At 39.5% G+C, this 20,086-nt stretch overlaps 3 protein-coding genes across 9 annotated transcripts in view; 1 reads left to right on the top strand and 2 right to left on the bottom strand.

The window, feature by feature from the left end:
* LOC123961955 (inositol hexakisphosphate and diphosphoinositol-pentakisphosphate kinase 2-like) overlaps nucleotides 1–20,086 on the bottom strand; it is a 318,451-nt gene that overhangs the window by 229,721 nt on the left and 68,644 nt on the right. The window lies entirely within an intron of this gene.
* Nucleotides 5,457–12,904, bottom strand: si:dkey-10o6.2 (uncharacterized protein LOC100124608 homolog). Its single transcript, XM_046037827.1, has 7 exons — nucleotides 12,666–12,904; nucleotides 12,450–12,574; nucleotides 12,309–12,375; nucleotides 11,632–11,785; nucleotides 9,588–9,730; nucleotides 8,871–8,981; nucleotides 5,457–7,662 (listed from the first exon to the last, which is right to left on the bottom strand). Exons 1-7 carry the CDS (start codon nucleotides 12,816–12,818, stop codon nucleotides 7,483–7,485), a joined length of 933 nt encoding a protein of 310 aa, XP_045893783.1. The 5' UTR covers nucleotides 12,819–12,904; the 3' UTR covers nucleotides 5,457–7,482.
* On the top strand, nucleotides 12,988–19,488 carry LOC123961960 (patatin-like phospholipase domain-containing protein 2). The gene is made up of 9 exons (XM_046037810.1): nucleotides 12,988–13,324; nucleotides 14,389–14,621; nucleotides 15,002–15,067; nucleotides 15,599–15,808; nucleotides 16,695–16,755; nucleotides 16,908–17,075; nucleotides 17,216–17,333; nucleotides 18,698–18,805; nucleotides 19,132–19,488. The coding sequence occupies exons 1-9, from the start codon at nucleotides 13,138–13,140 to the stop codon at nucleotides 19,430–19,432; spliced, it is 1,452 nt and encodes a 483-aa protein (XP_045893766.1). The 5' UTR covers nucleotides 12,988–13,137; the 3' UTR covers nucleotides 19,433–19,488.

The raw sequence follows: 20,086 nt of genomic DNA, 5'->3' as shown, positions 1-20,086 counted from the left end.
CAAAATCCCAGAAAATTTGAATATTGTGAAAAGGTTCAGTATTGTAGGCTCAAAGTGTCACACTCTAATCAGCTAATTAATCCAAAACACCTACAAAGGGTTCCTGAGCCTTTAATTGGTCTCTCAGTCTGGTTCAGTGGAATTCATAATCATGGGGAAGACTGCTGACCTGACAGTTGTGCAGAAAACCATCATTGACACCCTCCACAAGGAGGGAAAGCCTCAAAAGTTAATTGCAAAAGAAGTTGGATGTTCTCAAAGTGCTGTATCAAGGCACATTAATAGAAAGTTAAGTGGAAGGGAAAAGTGTGGGAGAAAAAGGTGCACAAGCAGCAGGGATGACCGTAGCCTGGAGAGGATTGTCAGGAAAAGGCCATTCAAATGTGTGGGGGAGCTTCACAAGGAGTGGACTGAGGCTGGAGTTACTGCATCAAGAGCCACCACACACAGACGGGTCCTGGACATGGGCTTCAAATGTCGTATTCCTCTTGTCAAGCCGCTCCTGAACAACAAACAACGTCAGAAGCGTCTTACCCGGGCTAAAGAAAAAAAGAACTGGTCTGTTTCTCAGTGGTCCAAAGTCCTCTTTCCTGATGAGAACAAATTTTGCATCTCATTTGGAAACCAAGGTCCCAGAGTCTGGAGGAAGAATAGAGAGGCACACAATCCAAGATGCTTGAAGTGCAGTGTGAAGTTTCCACAGTATGTGTTGGTTTGGGGAGCCATGTCATCTGCTGGTGTTGGTCCACTGTGCTTTATTAAGTCCAGAGTCAGCGCAGCCGTCTACCAGGATATTTTAGAGCACTTTATGCTTCCTTCAGCAGACAAGCTTTATGGAGATGCTGACTTCATTTTCCAGCAGGACTTGGCACCTGCCCACACTGCCAAAAGTACCAAAACCTGGTTCAATGACCATGGGATTACTGTGCTTGATTGGCAGCAAACTCGCCTGACCTGAACCCCATAGAGAATCTATGGGGCATTGCCATGAGAAAGATGAAAGACCGAACAATGCAGAAGAGCTGAAGGCCACTATTGAAGCATCCTGGTCTTCCATAACACCTCAGCAGTGCCACAGGCTGATAGCATCCATGCCACGCCGCAATGAGGCAGTAATTCATGCAAAAGGGGCCCAAACCAAGTACTGAGTACATATGCATGATTATACTTTTCAGAGGGCTGACATTTCTGTATTTAAAATCCTTTTTTTATTGATTTCATGTAATATTCAAATTTTCTGAGATTTTGAATTTGGGGTTTTCATAAGCTGTACGCAATAATCATCGAAATTATATCAAATAAAGGCTTGAAATATCTCACTAGTTTCACCTTTAAGTTGAATTACTGAAATAAATGAACTTTTGCACGATATGCTAATTTTTCGAGTTTCACCTGTATATAATAAGTAAGAGACCTCCTCTATCCCAGAGGAAACCTAAATTATGTAGCCTAGAGGAGGCAAGTTCTTTAGGATAATATGACCGTATGGTGAACCTATGAACTTAAGTCATATTTAAACAACTATTGATTTGTGTTGTTGGCCAGAAAAATAATAGCAAGACTTCCCTCTGTGTACACGTATCCTATAAAAATACAATTTTGGCTGTATTATTTGTGTCCCCTTCAAAAATTGAGAAATTTTATGTTTATTACTATTACCTTACTGTTAGATGAGATTTACGCCCATGCTACCATGCCAAAAAAAATGGAAAAAATAAATAAGACCTATGACCTGAGGTAGGTGTATTGGTATACAGTATATACAAAATGACATAGTATGAACATAGTATGAATAGCATTGAAATAGAGAATGGTGAATAAATAAATAATTATGGAATAATAAGTGGAAACCAGTAAACAGGTGGCTGATTAGAGGAAGAGTTACTGGGTTATTGCACAGGAATTGTTCCTGACACCTTGAGTCAGAAATCAGCTGTTCATCAGAGTGATGGCTTATGGGAAGAAACTGCTTCTGTGTCTGTTGGTTTTGGCGTACTGTAGCGCCTACCAGAGGGGAGGAGCTGGAACAGATTGTGTCCGGGGTGAGATGGATCTGCAGTGATGTTTCCTGCCCGTTTCATGACTCTGGAAATGTATATGTCCTGAATGGAGGGCAGGTTGGCACCGATTATTTTTTCTGCAGTCCAGACTGTCCGTTGTAGTCTGTCCTTGTCCTTTTTGCTGGCAGATCCAAACCAGACAGTGATGGAAGTGCAGAGAACGGAGAACAGACTTATATGTTTACAAGTTGCAGTTTTCACTAGTTCGTGTAATGGGTTTGTACAGACTGGACTTTTGTTGCTGGAGTCGCACCTGACATGATGTTTGACTCGAAGAAAGAAAGGAGCATCTTACAAGTTACACATTGTAAATTACACAGTGGCCACAACAAAATATTAGACCAAATGTTCTGCAGTTAAAATAACAGCTGTAAAAGTAGGACAGGGCAAGTAAGGATTCCTCCACAGTTGGATTATACCAACCAATATCGGCACATACAGACCCGTTATTGTTGCGTCTTCTCCTTTTCAAGAAGATGAAAGCATGTCTCCAAGGTGTGTTGTCAAAGTCCTGCATGCACCAAAATGTGGCTGAGAGATAACCTGATTCTCAAATTAGTTGATGCCTCCTTTCTGCTCTCTGCTTGTAACCTGTAAATATAACTTAGAGGGAAGTCTCCCTTTTATTTTGATACCAACAGACAGTGATCTCAAAGGATTTTGTGTGTATATCAATTTAGCTTCCATGCTTCCCAAACACTGAATTTTACAGACAATGGCTGAAATCTGCCAGAATGGCTACATGGGTGCTCTCCGCTTCCTGCAAGAGAACAGTAAGAACATCTTGCCATAATTACTGTGGAGCATTAATGGAAACAGAAGGTCGGGATTTTAAAGTTGTATTCTACTAGCTGCAGCAGTTGATGGTAAGTAATCCAGTGCTTCTTACTGTGGAAATCATGTCGATTTGAATAATCCATCACAGATCTGATCAGCAGTGAGAGTCCCCTGAGAAGTTTGGAGATGGATGCACCTAAGCCTGCTTGTTGTGAGCTGGTGAAGGAGCCGGCCGAAGCTGAAGAGTCCAAGGAGAACACACATGGACTGAAACCATTTAAGGAAGAGCCCAGGTGGCTGGATCCACAGCTGACTGAGCACCTCCCAGTTAACATTAAAAGGGGTAAGAACAGTCATTGAAAGGTTGGGTGACATGGCTGTGTACAGGACTGTGATTCAAACAGAAAAAACGGTGAGTCACTGAGCCAGTACAGTACATACAGTTAAACTAAATGTGTGTTTCTTTTTCAGTGTATTTGTTTCAGTGTTGTGTGATGCCTGTAGAAAGGCGCACACTGCCGGTGGTCTGTTGTCCAACATGACTACGTACCTGAAAGTCTCCTTTACTCTGCCCATGGTGTCGCCCTGCTCTCTTGCCAAGAGGTACAGTGTACTAGCCTGTATTCAACCTTTTCAACAGTACCACATCCAAATGATTTCTAATATGCTTGGAGCCACTTAAGCATTCTTCCTTGTGATCATCTTAATGCAAACAAAGGCACTGCAATCAAAATAGGTTAAAATAAATGCTTATACTTTTTAAAACTACATGTAATGTTGACTATGAACCACAGGGGAATATTTGGAGGATGATAATAGTCTCAAAGTTATTTTCCAGGATAGTCTGCAGCAGCATCTAGGGTGTTCAGTCTCTTCACTGTAATTTGGTTTGCAGCTACCAAACCAGTGAATCATGCCACATGGATTTTGTTCTTGCTTTTTTAAATATGACCATGAAGCGCATTAAGTCTTCATACTTTTACTTCACTATATTTCAGAGGGAAATACCATTTCCAAACATATTGTATGTAACCCTGGACTCAGCGAGACTCATGTGTGATGTAGCACTGAATCTGTGTAGACGTAACAGTAAAAATATCTCTGTTCTCTGTGTTATCCAGACTTCAGGTATGTGTCTCTTTGAGATAATATGCTTGACCCTGAAGCTGGATAAATAACAGGCTCACTGAGCTCTCTTTACTCATTCAAGCATACATGTAGCCTATACGGTGTATGTGTATTGCTGTGAGACAAGTGTTTGCCTGAGCTTTTTATTTGAAAACTCGAACTGCCATCACAGGAATCTCTTTCTGTCTGTATATTCTGACATGTCTTCCCTCCTTCTATTTTCAACTAACGTGAAAGCATGAAAAGCCCCAAAACTAGGAATAACAAGACAGTCGACCCACAACAAAACAGTGTTTGTTCTTTACAATAACTTTTATTCCTGACCACAATTCATTACCAGTATTTGCAGCTTTCATTCAAGTCAAATTTTAATGTTTTTTAATTGTGCTACACAGGACTCCCTTGTAAAAGAGACTGTGGCTCAATGGGACATTTCCTGTTTAAATAAAGGTTTATATATAATGTAGGATTTGTAATATATCCCATAGTGGTAGGGCTGATTTTAACTGTGTAAGAAAGTACTTTTTTCACTGCACACAACATGCGAAAATTTGACCTAGACTTTGACTGTTCCTTTTAGACTTGTGGACTATATCCCAGATAAGTCAAGGGACATGAGCTGGCTCTATGGCAAGGCTGTAGACCTGTACAAACAAGCTTTGAAGGATGATGTGGAGGACTATGACAGGTAGGCAGTGTAATAACCCTTTCTCCTTTCCAGATTCATAAATGTGCAGACTGTGCCATGGTTTCATCAGTTCGCTGTGAGTTGCAATACCTCTAAAAACATCATGTTTGGCTTAACCTCAGTTGTGCTTTGCTGAATGCCAAAACATCAGAGTTACACAAGTGGAAGTTTAGGCTGTGTGTCATGCTAGATCATAGATGAAAAATCACTGGATCTCTGCGCAGATGTACAAGCCTGCCATTAGGCTTGAACTTGTGCAGTGAGAGCAAAGATCTCCCAATGACCCCAAAAGCCACGCCCACCTCCGGTCTTCACTGGATGCAGTTTTGAAAAACAACGAACGGACGGTGACCTCGGTGAAGTACATCTTGATACATGAATGACATCAAACAGTATGAGAAACATACAATAATGCTATAAGATGGATGGTCCGGTGTGCCCTATGCTAAAAGCAGGAAGCACTGAACCACCGACCATTCAAAGTGCTGTTACACAACATTGCATTCAGTGAGCCTAAGTGCTCAAACAGAACTAACATTCATACATATTCATACACCAATGGAACAGCCATCAGGCAAGCAGGTAGAGCCTGGGGCTTGGGCAGAGCTGGATTATTCAAAGTCCTTTTTTTGCATTTGAGTAAAAATATTTAATATTACACTGACATACACGCACATACATGTCATGCACATACATACACGCTTGCATATACATACATACTGTCATTCGTATGTATGTATGAATGCGCGAGGCAAAGTATGTATATATACGCGTGGTTAAGTATGTAGATATGCACAAACTGATAAAAACTGAAAAGTACATTTACTCATTTGGTAGACACTTTTATCCCCTGTCAAAAATGTAAAATAACTTGTCATGACGGGGATTTGAACCCCGAACCTACTGCAGGAAAACAGTTTCACTGCCACTGCATCACTCAGCCACACAAGTGATTAGGGTTATTCCACCAGTAAGAAACCTTCACCGGTTTTGCTGTCAACACATTACATCGGCATTTACTGATTTAGCTCATGCTTCTATTTGATCAGCTCACAGTTTGTGAGTGGCAGACTCTCCTTACTCACTACAGTGGGCTGTCACAGGAGTTAAAGTTTCTCTTTCTGGAATTGAAAATGCAGTATTTCCCTCTTCTCAGTGTCAACAAACTCAGAGTTATCAGTATACCGACTTTATGGACTACACCCGCATAGAGCGTCTTCCTCCACAGAAGCAGCTGCCTGTCAGCCTCAGACAGCACAACCTGTTAATATCGTTAGGTCTCCATACAAGGGTACAGCCAGAGACATTTTACAGCTTAGGTTACATTCATCTAAATATATAGAGACACTGAGCAACACTGATAATCTGGGAATCACACAGATAAGAATCATAGATAGCTAACATTGTTTCATCTACTTATCAAACAGGCAAAAACTATCCATTTCCATGTACATTTACTCATTTGGCAGTCACTTTTAACCCCCCCCCAAAAAATTAAAAGAAAGTTTTCATTTCTCCATAATCCCCTGACCTGCTGCATGAAGAGCAATGACTCAGAAGTTGGGGCTACAGCAGGTGACTTAAAAAAAACAATTATTTGCAGGAGATCGGGATTTCTTTCTTCAGTCGTCTGCAGGTGCAATAGATGGGCGTTATATCTACATAGTTACCCATAGTTCAAATTATTTTAAATCATTTCTGATTGATGATGTGCATGATTTGTTGGCAAGTGAAACATTTACTTCCTTGTAACAGCAGTGGTGAGCCACACCCAAACATTACTATATTCTTTGCATTATAACTGTTGTGATGCAGTGGGTAGGTTTCAGCAAACAAGACCAAGACCAAGACCAAGATTCAGCTATTTTTATCATGGCTCATGTCATATAAGGACATGTCAAACTGTAACTTAATGTGTAGTTATGGAACAGGTTTGTTTGTATAAAATATTAAGTTAATAAACTGAGCAGAAGTTCCCACTTATTCAGTGATGCTCTAACATTTTCCATCTCGTTTTGTCTGCTCAGGCAGTAGAAGAAATGGAAAGGTTAAAAGCCCAAAGCTCAAAGGCTGAGGTCATCCGTAAGTATCACATTCACACGAGAGCTGACACAGAACACAGCCTTTTGAACACAGTTGCCATTTACTTTGCACTTCTATAATATGTATATTATCATAAATGGGATTTATTATAATTATCTTGATTTGTTTTGTATAAGGTGTCAGCTAAATGACTAAATGTATAAAGTTGAGGGACTCACAAGAGACATTAAAAAAGAATGGTAATGTAGTCATCCGGACTTTTAGTCCCTACTATGATTAAATCCTTCATTCATCATCTTCGTCATTTAATTTCATTGCAGAGATTTCACTGTATAAGTCAGACTTGAAATGTGGAGCAGGTTCAGATTTCTTTGTGGAAAATCGAGTCTTTTGTTTAGTTTTTTGTTTTGATCTTCTATCACAAGGACTCTGTTACTCTCTGCTCTCCATGGGAAGTGCTTTTGGGGTGAAATGGGGCAGGGATTTTGGCCTGGTAAGTGAATGTTTTGTTTAGCACACTGTGGTTAATTGTCACTGGTACTGCCGCTTAGGGAGAAATACTAATTATTTATTTATTCCATTAAAGAGAGCTGATTATTTCAGAAAAAAAAAGTATGCTGCCTAATGAAAGAAAATGTCCTATTTATATTTGTAACGTTGTAAAACGTGATAAAAGACTTCCCAGGCATGTCTTTAAAGCTCAGCAAGGCACCCTGACCTTTGTTGACAAAATGACAACACATTTATGATCCACAGTTGTGTATAAATGAACTGGTGGGTAGAAATTCAGTTTCGCCCATATGAGTAATTGAAGCGCTCGTTGAGGTATGTGCCTGCTGTAACAGGAGGATATTTGTTGGAGCCGTCACAGCAGGTGATCAGAGCCTCGTCATCCGGCTGGACGAAGAAAGCCACAGACTGACGTGTTGTGGAGTCTCCAGCAGGGGGGAGCAACACTCTGTGGAGCTGAGGGACAGGACAAAGGCAATAATGAGCTGTCACATTTTTACATTATAAAACCCAGAGGAAAATTCTTTTTCACAGCACAAATATTTTTATTTTATTGATATGGACCTGGGTGTCAAATGTATGTATCAAATGTAAATAACAGTGGATTGTACATCACCAATTATCATACAACATCTTCCTCCTCACTTATCATTTCCCAACAAATTTACACCGTAAACAACATACAACAAGAGCAGAGAGGACAGGTGAAATCAAGGTTCCTGAGGACCTCATTGAGACACCTATTATCATGGCTGCTATCAAAAGGACTAAAGTCCAAAACGACCAAAGTCCTTTTTTCGTGTCACTTAATGTCAGGGTGTTAAGGGTGAGCAATAAACGATAATTATTGCGATATCATTTGTTTATTTTGAATGTTCTATCTCTGATTTGTGAAGTGATCCACTGTTTGGCAAGTGTTTGTTCTGACCATCAAGAATAGTTTAAAACCACAATTAACCTTCTTTAACCACAATTAACCTTCTTTAACTTTCACTCAGGGGCAAAAATCAGCCTTTAAACTGGAAAGAAAAAATGATTTGACATTTATTGTGATAATTATCGATAGAAATATTATTGTAATAACATTTTTGGCCATATCGCCGAGTCCTACTTCATTCTAAACTTTAACTTATATTTTTTTATATCCTGTGGGATTACTATTACTAATAGTTCAAACATTTTGCTTATCACTGTTAAACAGTGCAATCATAACCTGATTGCACTAAATTGCACATCTGATTTTTTTCAGTGATAAACACGTGAAAATAAACAGCAATTCAGTCTCATTATCACACCTCTGAAGTCAGATATTACAGGTTGTTTGGATTTGCACGCCAGCCAGTCAGTAATGACCATTACAAGTGGTCCATGTCTGTAAAGACAAGTGGTCTCCCATTTGTTATGCTGTAAACAGCCAAGAAATGTTTTTGGAATCTTATTATACCTATTTCTAGTATCCAAATGAATATCAATTACCTTCCTCACTAATCAGTTTCCTCTGATATAACCTACTTGAAGATCTCTTGGATACCAGTTAGACCTTGAATCTTGTCCTGTTGTGTTCTTTTATAATTACAGTTCTCCTACCGTTGTAAAATAAATAGCTAAATCCACCAAAAGGTTTTTCATTCAGATGCGTGACATATCTGCAAAAATGTCCTCACCACAGAGACAAACTGATCACTCGTCCAGCGCTGCATCAGGTCAGCGATATTGATGAGGACCGCTCCGGGGATGGCGGGAGGACATATGAATTCACCTGAACGTCTACGCACCTGAAAGGTTAACAAGAGTCAGGTGGATGTCTGTGAAGGTTCTCAGTCATCCAGGTCATAGTTATCCAATAAGGGTTGAGGTCAAGGGCAACTGGACTTGGTTGAAGATACTACAAGACGTTTGTCCCTCATCCAAGAAACTCAGCTATTTAAATTGACAGTCGTCTTGGTCGTTAGAACCACCCGTGGCCAAGTCTGAACGATCACACCACAGGTGAAGATAACAAAGAGGAAATTTCCTCTTGGCCTCAGGTTAAGATACAAACGATGGTCGTTCAGACTTGGACACGGGTTTGCACAGCCAGGAGCAATAACGAACCAGCGGTATCGACGATCCTAGCTAACGATCCCATAGTAGTTAAATAGCAGAGTTTCCCTACCAGTCAGTCAGGACTGAAGAAGTCTCTTGGATGAAGGACGAAACGTCTTCTACTATCTTCAACCAAGTCCAGTTGCCCTTGACCTCAAACCTCGTTGGATTACATGCCTTATTAAAAGCGCTATAGAAATAAAATGTATTATTTAAACAATAACAAATATCAGTACAACAACAGATATCCAGTTTTGTAATCCTTTACATTAAAAAGGAGATGTCAGTGGTGTTACCTGCAGACCCTCAGAGCTCTGAAACAACAGGGTGATGCTGCCGTAGTCTGAATGCTCTCCACATCGCAGCTGACCCTGCTTCGCTTTCTCACAATTTACTGATGGGTAGTACAGAGACCGCAGCGTGGAGCCATTCTCATCAGCTAGAGGAGACATGACAACACTGGTAAAACTTGCCTGGTATGTTAGTATTCTGTCCAGTTAAATATGGTGTGCCTCAGAGGTCGGTCTTAGGACCCATTTTGTTTTCCATGTATCCGCTTCCCCTTGGACACATTATCCATAAATATGGTATTTCTTTTCATATTTATGCTGATGACACACAAATGTATTTGCCCGTCAGATCCACAGACCCTGGAATGCTGAGTTCACTTAACAACTGCCTTTGTGAAGTTAAAAAATGGATGTCAAATAATTTCCTCCAGCTGAACTCAGACAAAACAGAAATCCTGGTCATCGGGTCCCAGCAGATTGCAAAACAAATACTGCCATCTGCCTGTGGCAAAGAACCTTGGTGTCTGATTTGATAGTAATTTAAATTTCGAGCAGCACACCACAAAGCTTGTTCAATCATGTTTTTATCGACTTAGAAATCTAGCAAAAATTCGATCTGTGTTAACTTTTAAGGACACCGAGACCATTTTACACGCCTTCATCTCATCACGCCTGGATTATTGCAACAGCCTTTTCACCTGTTTAACCCAAAAATCTATTGATCGACTCCAGACTGTCCAGAACTCAGCTGCCAGGCTGTTAACCAGAACTAAGAAATATGACCACATTACCCCTATTTTAGCTTCATTACACTGGCTCCCAGTATGTTTTAGAATTGACTTTAAAATTTTATTGATCACTTTAAAGATCTTCATGGCCTCTTGCCTTGTTATATTTCTGAACTTTTAGTCCCATACGCACCAGCACGTACCTTTAGATCCTCGGGCAGAGGTCTGTTGTCTGTTCCAGAGTCTTGACTGAAAACTAAAGGGGACAGAGCGTTTGCAGTCAGGACCCCGAGGCTCTGGAACAGCCTGCCCGAGGAAATCAGGTCGGCTGAGTCAGTGAACTCTTTTAAGTCCCTTCTTAAAACATACTTTTATAGGAGAGCCTTTCCCGATCTTATTTGACTTTATTTTATCCCTTTTATTTTATTTCTGTTTTAAACGTGTATTTTAGTCTTTTCAATGTTTTCTTGCTTTTATCTTTTATTGTTTTTGTATTATTGTCTTTACACTTGTTAAAGCACTTTGTAACTTGTTTTTGACAAGTGCTCTACAAATAAAGATTATTATTATTATTACTACAAGAGTTTACTTTGGGATTAAGATTCAGTATTATACAGGGAGCTATAGTATGTTTGGCTGTGGATTAACAGTCAAACAGGCCTGAGGATATAATGTCTTACAGTAAATAGCCTGTGGGCTACACAGAGTCTTATTTGTCTCTGAGATGATGAATCGTTGGTGTTCTGTTGGGAACCGAACTCTTCAGTTTATTCTTTATTCATTTCACTCATTAATGCCATTGTTACGTGTATTATGTGTAATATTATGTGATTACATTTATACATGAAGGGATCTTGCTTAAAAATGTGTGTAAACATTCATTTGACTCACTGATCTTTTTCCACCTTGAAAAACCATTACCCGACATCTTCCTTTATTGACGATGTGGAAGCCAAACACAGTGCTGCTGAGTGAGAAGACTGTTAGCTCGTGTAAGCTGCATGTAAGCCCAGAGGGTTAACGACATTAACTTGGAAGTCAAGTGTTTTAGAGTGATGGAAAAGGATGAATCACTCAACGAGCTGGGAAATGATGAGCTGTGCATTTTCATCTGCTCAGCAGATTACAATTTTGTGAATGTGAGACAGGATGTGCCTGAAAAGGTCCTCACATGCTCTGAAGACCTCATGCAGACAAAGGATCAAGTCACAGTGTTACCACATATCAGCTGATGTAGACTCAGTGACTGCCTTGACATGCAGCCTGAACCTAAGAAACAATACCACACTCCATAGTGAGAGCAGTGAGCCTTTTGTACATACTTCCAATTGAACGGTGTGCACTCAAGAACACCTCGGGGTCCAGACCCAGACTGTGTGCCATCACTCTCAGCACCCGCAGACTCAGCTCTTTACAGCGCTGATAGAAAGACGCCTGGATCTCCTGGAACCCGGTTACAGCACCCGATGGCCATTTCTACAGCAGAGGAGAACAGAATTAGAGCCTGACTGTTACTGGACCTTTGCAGCAGATACAGATATTTATTTTTGAAAGTTTAATTAAATAACAATTTATACGTCCATTCATTTGTTTGCATAAAGCAAGCATGTTTTAATTAGATTCCTTAAAATTGTTTTAAACAAATTATAATGAAATATGGAGTAGTAGTAGGACACTCGGTGGGCCCATTTTAAAAGACCTCAAACATATCTTTGACCACTAGTAATGTCCTTGTGCTGATACGGATATATCTGTGATAAATGATTATAGGCTGATAGTATTGACAAATGTATCAATCGGGCTATAAATAGAACAGAGTAGAAAGGAACTTTCTCTGGTAAAATAACAGTTACAAAGAAACTTGAACTTTGGCCTCCAAACTTATAACCTACAGAATAAAGTGGGATCAATCTGCTAGGCTATGTCACCAAACAATAAATCCTGAGATAAGTCTGCTGTATAAAATTAACAATGTCACACGTTGACAGAGAATCATTACTATGTCAGGGTGAAATGAAGAAGTGTTGAATGCCTCCTTCAGGTCTCCAGGTCGACTTGGATTCAACCTGAAAAGCAGTTATTCTGAATTAAAACGAGTAAATTGTGCAGATTAGAAATGTGTTAATTTTCTGATTCATACCTCTCAGTCTCCAGAGACACCCAGCCGTGATTAGGATTGTTTGAAAAGCTTTTCCTGCTAAAGGGTTGTTTCAGTTCATCTGGCTGCAGGAAGAATTTCTTGGATATGTCCATAACACGATTCACCTGGACACACCAGGAGACAAGAGGCATTCCGCATTAAGCACTTTCAACCAACTACATGGCACGATGCTTCTTTTTCACATATTTTGCTCACCTCCTCCTCAGTGATCCCAGTGTTCTTCAGAAAAACAAAACCAATTTCAGTAAAAGCTGTTTTCAACTGCTCGCTTAAGTTCTGCATTTGCTCGTCGGGAACATCTTTTTCACTTAGGCTGTACGCGCCAAAGTCCACCACTGGGATGCTCATTTTCAAAACAAAATGCAGAGTTTTAGGTTAACCTACTTCATACTATGAGCAACACAAGAATGTGGAAGTATTGGTGAGTCGCGACTATATTCTGTTGTCATGTGACCTTTCCCAGCCAATAGGAAATGAGTCCTAATCATACAAAATTGCGTAAGAGTTTATTACCCTACCATGCCACCTTTGGATGATTTTTTTTTGCAGGGGATGTGAAGGTGGCAGATGGCATTTATTTCACATGTTTACAAGTTGAAGTTTTCACTAGTTCGTGCAGTGGGTTTGTACAGACTGGACTATTGTTGCTGGAGTCGCACCTGACAAGATGTTTGATTTGAAGAAAGACTGGAGCATCTCTTTTGCAGGATGTGGTTTTATGGGTATTTATTACGTTGGTGCCACCAGCTGTATCCTTGAACGCTTCCCCCGCCTCATACAAGGCGCCTCATCCATCTATGGAGCTTCTGCTGGATCTTTGATGGCCGTTGTTCTTACTCTTGAACTTCCTCTAGGTGGGTTGTGAGGCCCTTCTGACCAAACTTCAAACAAAAATCGGCCATTTTAACGTTACGGTGGTCATTATCAAATGTACTGTCAAATGTATAGGAGAGCCTTTCCCGATCTTATTTGACTTTATTTTATCCCTTTTATTTTATTGTATTTTACTAATTTTATATTAATCTGTATTTTAGTCTTTTCAATGTTTTCATGCTCTTATCTTGTTTTTTTGTGTTATTCTTTACATTTGTTAAAGCACTTTGTAACTTGTTTTTGAAAAGTGCTCTACAAATAAGGATTATTATTATTATTATTATTATTATTATTATTATTATTATTACTAGATCAAATAGCAGAATATTCAAATGCCATAAAAATCACTATATTTTATAACATAATTCAGCATAGAGCTATGCATCAAGCAGCATTGTACTTGGATAAATATCCAATGTCAATGCCACTATCACCATAGAGAGATGTCTTTAGGTTGTTTGTTTTGACTTAATTACTATAAGATATATTATTAAATACTTCATAAGATTTTGCTGCTTGTACCCACATTTACCTCATTAGTTTCTTAATGGATCTCTGTGTTGCAGTGGTTGCACCTTGTTTGGACACCTTATTTTGTGAATTAAGAAAAATCTTTTTAGAGCACATTTTAGTCTTTTTCTTAACTTTAGATGGGCTTCCATCACCTTAGCACAGAGTTTAGCCAGGTGAGTTTTAGACACAACCTGATATTGAAAAAGCACACTGACATCAATATATGGAGCTATTTTTAAAAAGGTTTTATCCAATGTTTGATGTACCTTGGCAATAGTCTATTTTGACAAATAACTCATAGCACAAGAAGAAAATAAAAAAAATATACATGTTAAATCAAATTAGACAATCTAACTTAAATCCTTAGTTGACAGAGACACTTCTATCTGCAACTGAATGGATCCTTCGTTTAGTTTTATTTAAAAAAAATATGTATATATTTCCCTCTTACTGATTGTGATCAGTAATTTTGGAATTCCAGTTCAGCCATTATACCAAGCATGCACTGGTATTACTGTGTTTCTCTGTGCAGAGAAATGCTGTGCTGATTTGATGTTCATGGCCAGAGAGGCTAGGAAGCGCAAACTGGGGCCCCTGCATCCAGCTTACAACCTGCTGAAGATCGTTCAGGACTCTCTGCTGGGGATCCTTCCAGAAGACGCCCACGTTCGAGCCTCTGGGAAGCTCTGTGTGTCCGTGACCAGAGTGTCTGATGGGAAGAACGTACTAGTGTCGGAGTTTAACAGCAAAGAGGAGCTCATTCAGGTGTATTTTACAATTTGAGAGTTCAACTGACATTTTCATCCAGAGTCTTCTGAGGAGACAGTTCTGTGTCTTTATTGCCAACATGATATTTAGCCAACAGAGATAACTAGAACGGATCTGTGATGATACAGTTGTTGTAATCAGTTACATTAAGATTGTGAAAAGCTGACTAGACAGATGTTTTGACATTCCAGGAAACGGAGGAGGAATATGTTGGGGGAAATTATGAAAGCCACTGCCTTTCACCAGAAAGGAGTAGTGATTCTGCTGTTTCTTTTCAAGTACAGTCATATCTGATGTAACCGATTTATAATCTTTTAGAGACATTACTCCACTGTTTGTTTCTGTACCTAATCTGCAGTAAAATGTGCCTTTTCCAGGCCCTCATATGCAGCTGCTTTGTCCCTTTCTACTGTGGAGTTATTCCACCCACTTATCGCGGAGTGGTGAGTGAACCAGCAAGCTATTATACTAGGCATGCAAAAAATCTTGTTATGGTGAACAATTTACCTTGAAACTGCATCTCTGTGTGCTTAAATTAAAATTAATTAAAGCAAGATATTAATTGTTTTTGAAGCAGTCTCGTCAAGTTACACATTGTAAATTTCAATTACACAGCAACCAGAAAAATTTAAAACATTATGAGCCCTGAAATATACTGTACTGCGTTACAAAAAATTTGACAAAATATTAGACCAGCCTCCAAAATTTCTATAGTTGAATGAACAGCTCTTTGACAGTGTCAACACTTACAAAGTTTTATTTATACAGGACAGCTGGATTGCATTCGAATGTACAAGGTTTTTTTTATTCAAATGCTTCAAACTGTGCTTTAGTCACTGCGTGGCCTGTTAATTGTTACATCTACATGAAAGCTGTGGCCAATGTCTTGGACGATATTCATTAATCTCAATATCTGAGACCAGGAATACGTTTCCGGTTCTACCCACTGATCAACACCCTCCTTTTCCACTCAGCATTACGTGGACGGTGCTATCAGTGACAACCTGCCTCGATGTCACCTGAAAAACACAGTCACGTTCTCTCCATATGCCGGTGAGTCTGACCTCTGCCCTCGAGGGAGCACGCTCAGCTTCCACGAGGTGCGCTTCAACAATGTCAGCATCCAGGTCAACTCAGCGAACATGTTCAGGGTGGCCAGCTCCTTCTTCCCCCCCAATCCTGAGGTGAGATACAGATGGCCTATGTTTCAGAAGCTACTCTCAATTGCAGCAGTTAGAAACACTTTTAGTTAAAAATGGTGTTTTTAGGATAACAGACTTATGTATGTTCTGTGGATATAGTACTGAATTTTGTACAACACATGTTAAATACTTCAGGTTGTTTTCTGTAAATTCTGTAGGACTATTCAGTTTTGGTTTTTGTTCCGCCCAATTACAACAAATCACATATTTCATATTACTACTGCCAGCCTTCTAAGGCATTCATTTTATGGATTAAACATGCTTGTTATCCTCCCTTTCAGCAGCCATTATTTTCCAATGATTTCAGTTGTCTCTATTCTTTTCAATATGGCATGACAATCAGCTTACACAGACTTTAAATATGGATGGTTCAGAATTGTTTATATAAGGTGGTATGAGTTACTAATGATATTGATGGCTCACAAAGAAGTCTTTCATGTAACTATTGGATATCTCTGATCATAGAAAAGCAATGAAAGTTCAGCTGATACTCAGGGAAAGGCCATACAGGAGTCAAAGCAGTACAGGGCAAGTCAGGATTCCTCTACAGTTGGATTATTCCAACCAATATGAGCACATACAGACCACTTATTGTTGCGTCTTCTCTTTTTCAAAGAAGATGAAAGCATGTCTCCAAGGTGTGTTGTCAAAGTCCTGCCAGAACCAAAACGTTGCTGAGGGATTATTTGAAATTACTTGATGCCTCCATTCTGCTCTCTGCTGGTCATAATTTGTAATTGCAACCTATAAATATAACTTCGAGGCAAGTCTCCCATTTATTTTAATACCGACAAACTGTGAGCTCAAAGTATTTTGTGTGTCTATTAATTTAGCTTCCATCCTTACCAAGCATTTTCGGATTTTACAGACAATGGCTGAAATCTGCCAGAATGGCTACATGGATGCTCTCCGCTTCCTGCAAGAGAACAGTAAGGACATCTTGCCGTAATTACTGTTGAGCATTAATGGAAACAGAAGGTCGGGATTTTAAAGTTGTATTCTACTAGCTGCAGCAGCTGATGGTGTGTAATACAATGCTTCTTATTGTGGAAATCATCTTGATTTGAATAATCCATCACAGATCTGATCAGCAGTGAGAGTCCCCTGAGAAGTTTGGAGATGGATGCACCTAAGCCTGCTTGTTGTGAGCTGGTGAAGGAGTCCAATCAGAACGCACACAGACTTAAGGAAGAGCACTGGTGGCTGGATCCACAGCTGACTGAGCACCTCCCAGTTAACATTAAAAGGGGTAAGAACAGTCATTGAAAGGTTGGCTGGCATGGCTGTGTACAGGGCTGTGATTCAAACAGAAGAAACTGTGAGTCACTGAGCCAGTACAGTACATACAGTTAAACTAAATGTGTGTTTCTTTTTAAATTTATTTGTCAGTTTTGTGTGAGGCCTGTAGAAAGGCGCATACTGCTGGTGGTCTGTTGTCCAACATGACTGCGTACCTGAAAGTCTCCTGTACTCTGCCTGTGGTGTCGGCCTGCTCTCTTGCCAAGAGGTACAGTGTGCTAACCTGTTACAGTACCACATCCAAATTATTTCTAATATGCTTGGAGCCACTTAAGCATTCTTCCTTGTGATCATCAGATACTATCTTTGTCATCTTGAAGCCAACAAAGGGCATGTTGGTACTGCAGTCCAAATAGGTTGCAACAAATGCTTCCAATGATTTGCAAATACTTTTTTAAACTACGTGTAATATTGACTATGAACCACAGATGGATATTTGGAGGATGATAATAGTCTCAAAGTTATTTTCCAGGATAATCTGCAGCAGCATCTAGGGTGTTCAGTCTTTTTAAGTTTTTTTTAATTATGACCATGAAGCACATTGAGTCTTCATACTTTTACTTCACTATATTTCAAATCAAAATCAAATCAAATTGTAAAATCACCAGATGTGTGGTCCCAGTACACTTTACAGAAAACAGAGACACATAAAGTTTGCAGAACTGGATAAAAAAGGCTAACAACACATAAGAAACACACATTAAAAAACAACAAGAAAATACACAATTTCAAAACTAATACAACAAAATAAAATAGACAATTATAATGTATACAAATTCATAAAATACCCTAGTCCAAACTATAAGCCTTTTCACAAAATATAGAAAAACCATCCCTAACTAAAAGCTTTTCGTTTTTGTTTTTAACCTACTCTTAAATATGGAAATATTGGTTGCTTCCCGAACCCAGACAGGGGTCTGATTCCACAGCCGAGGTGCCTGATGGCTAAAGGCTCTGGCTCCCATTCTACATCTAGAGAACCTAGGCACTACAAGTAGCCCTGCATTTTGGGAGCGCAGTATGGTGTAAGGAGTTCTTTCATATAGGATGGTGTCTGACCATTAAGAGCTTTGTATGTAAGAAGTATTTTAAAATCAATTCTCAATTCTACCGGGAGCCAGTGCAAAGTAACTAAAACAGGGGTGATATGATCTCTCTTACTGGTTCTTGTCAGTATGCGTGCAGCAGCGAGGGAAATATTATACTCCACTACATTTCTCTGACAGCTGTAAATACTTTAAGTCCTTTTATGTTAGATAAGCAGATAATAAGCATCATGGCATGTCTTTCTGTTTGTAGATTCCGTCGTGCCTTTCCCTCCTTTCCATTTTCAACTAACGTGACAGCATGAAAAGCCCCAAAACTAGGAATAAAAAGATCCACAGCAAAACAGCATTTATTCTTTACAATAACTTTTATTCCTGACAACAATTCATTACTAATATTTGCAGCTTTCACTTAAGTCAAATTTTAATGTAGGATTAGTAATACATCCTAAGAAAGTACCTTTTTCTTTCTACCACTGCACACAAGATGTGCTAATTTGACCTAGACTTTGACTGTTCCTTTTAGACTTGCGCACTGGATCCCAGATGTGTCAAGGGACATGAGCTGGCTCTATGGCAAGGCTGGAGACACATACAAACAAGCTTTGAAGGATGATGTGGAGGACTACGACAGGTATGCAGTGTAATAACCCTTTCTCCTTTCCAGATCCATAAATGTGCAGACTGTGCCACGGTTTCATCAGTTCACTGCGAGTTGTAATACCTCCTATAAAAACAAAACAAAAAAAACATGTTTGGCTATACTTGAGCTCAGTTGTGCTTTGCTGAATGCCTTGTCTTAACACGAGTGGACTTTCTGGCTTGTTTGTCTCACTAGATCGTAGATGAAAAGATACTGAATCTCTTACATTTCACATTGGTGCACAGTGGTGGCCTGACACAATTAAACTATCCCTTTTTTTAAGATGAACCCTAATCTCCATCCTGTGCTCTTTCCAGTGAGAAGCCACTGCGCAGATGTACAAGCCTGCCGTTAGGCCTGAACCTGTGCAGTGCTCTCCCAATGACCCCAGAAGCCACGCCCACCTCCGGTCTTGCCTTCACCTGGAACATGCAAAGTGAGTTGGACCACTTGTCCCTGACTCCTCCCCCTACACCCACCTCTGAGTTTGGTGAAGCCACCACAGAGTCCACTACAAGCGCAGGTAGAGCCTGGGGTTTGGGCAGAGCCGTGGGGTGGATCCGAAATAGTCCACACCTCAAGACGGATGATTCAGTGTCCTTTTCTGCATTTGAGTAAAGATATTTAATATTACACAGAAGAAATGAAAATGTTTAATAAAGAAATGGAAAATGTCCTGTGTTTTGTGGTGTCACTATCAAAGAGAATGTCAGCGGGATCTCAGATACAGTAAGCAACTGCATAGTAGTAGTAACTGCACTATATTTGTTTTCTTGAGGTCCTGCCTACTTAACATTATTATTATTATTATTATTATTATTATTATTATTATTATTATTGTGTGTAATATGAGTGGTCGCGCTATCCCACTGAGAATTATGACATGACTGCAGTTCCCCTCAGCTTATTGGAGCTTATTGGATCTTTGAGCTCATTATTTTAGTCTTTCAGCCTGAATCTTTACTCTTCTGGTTCACTCTCACCGCTCAGGAGCAGCAGTAGGTAAACTCACTGTGCAGAACTTCATCGTAATTTCAGTTGATGGAAGATTCTAATTGGTTAAAGATTCTACTCAAAGTTGGATCTTTGCTTAAAACACACCAGGCTATATATGTATTTATACATTTCATTTATTGATTTTATTTTTTTTTTTAATACTCTATTTATCAACTTGTACTGACCTACTGTCATATTATGATGCACCATTGTCAGCTGATGTCACATGTAGGTGTGACAATATTAAGTCAAATTAGAGATTAATCTTAGTCGTAC

Source organism: Micropterus dolomieu, linkage group LG22 (genome assembly GCF_021292245.1).
Source record: "Micropterus dolomieu isolate WLL.071019.BEF.003 ecotype Adirondacks linkage group LG22, ASM2129224v1, whole genome shotgun sequence".
NCBI classification, from domain to species: Eukaryota; Metazoa; Chordata; class Actinopteri; order Centrarchiformes; family Centrarchidae; genus Micropterus; species Micropterus dolomieu.
The sequence above is the reverse complement of the archived record's forward strand: the minus strand, read 5'-3'. Positions and strand labels throughout refer to the sequence as shown.

Excerpts from the sequence above, each read along its gene's own strand:
- si:dkey-10o6.2 (XM_046037827.1), bottom strand. The coding sequence starts at position 12,818 with ATGAGCATCCCAGTGGTGGACTTTGGCGCGTACAGCCTAAGTGAAAAA. Across the intron at positions 12,376-12,449 it reads GTGTCTCTGGAGACTGAGAG|GTTGAATCCAAGTCGACCTG; the intron begins GTATGAATCAGA and ends ACTGCTTTTCAG. Across the intron at positions 11,786-12,308 it reads CTTCATTTCACCCTGACATA|AAATGGCCATCGGGTGCTGT; the intron begins GTAATGATTCTC and ends CCTCTGCTGTAG.
- LOC123961960 (XM_046037810.1), top strand. The coding sequence starts at position 13,138 with ATGTTTGATTTGAAGAAAGACTGGAGCATCTCTTTTGCAGGATGTGGT. Across the intron at positions 17,076-17,215 it reads CCCAGTTAACATTAAAAGGG|TTTTGTGTGAGGCCTGTAGA; the intron begins GTAAGAACAGTC and ends TTTATTTGTCAG. Across the intron at positions 18,806-19,131 it reads GATGTGGAGGACTACGACAG|TGAGAAGCCACTGCGCAGAT; the intron begins GTATGCAGTGTA and ends TGCTCTTTCCAG.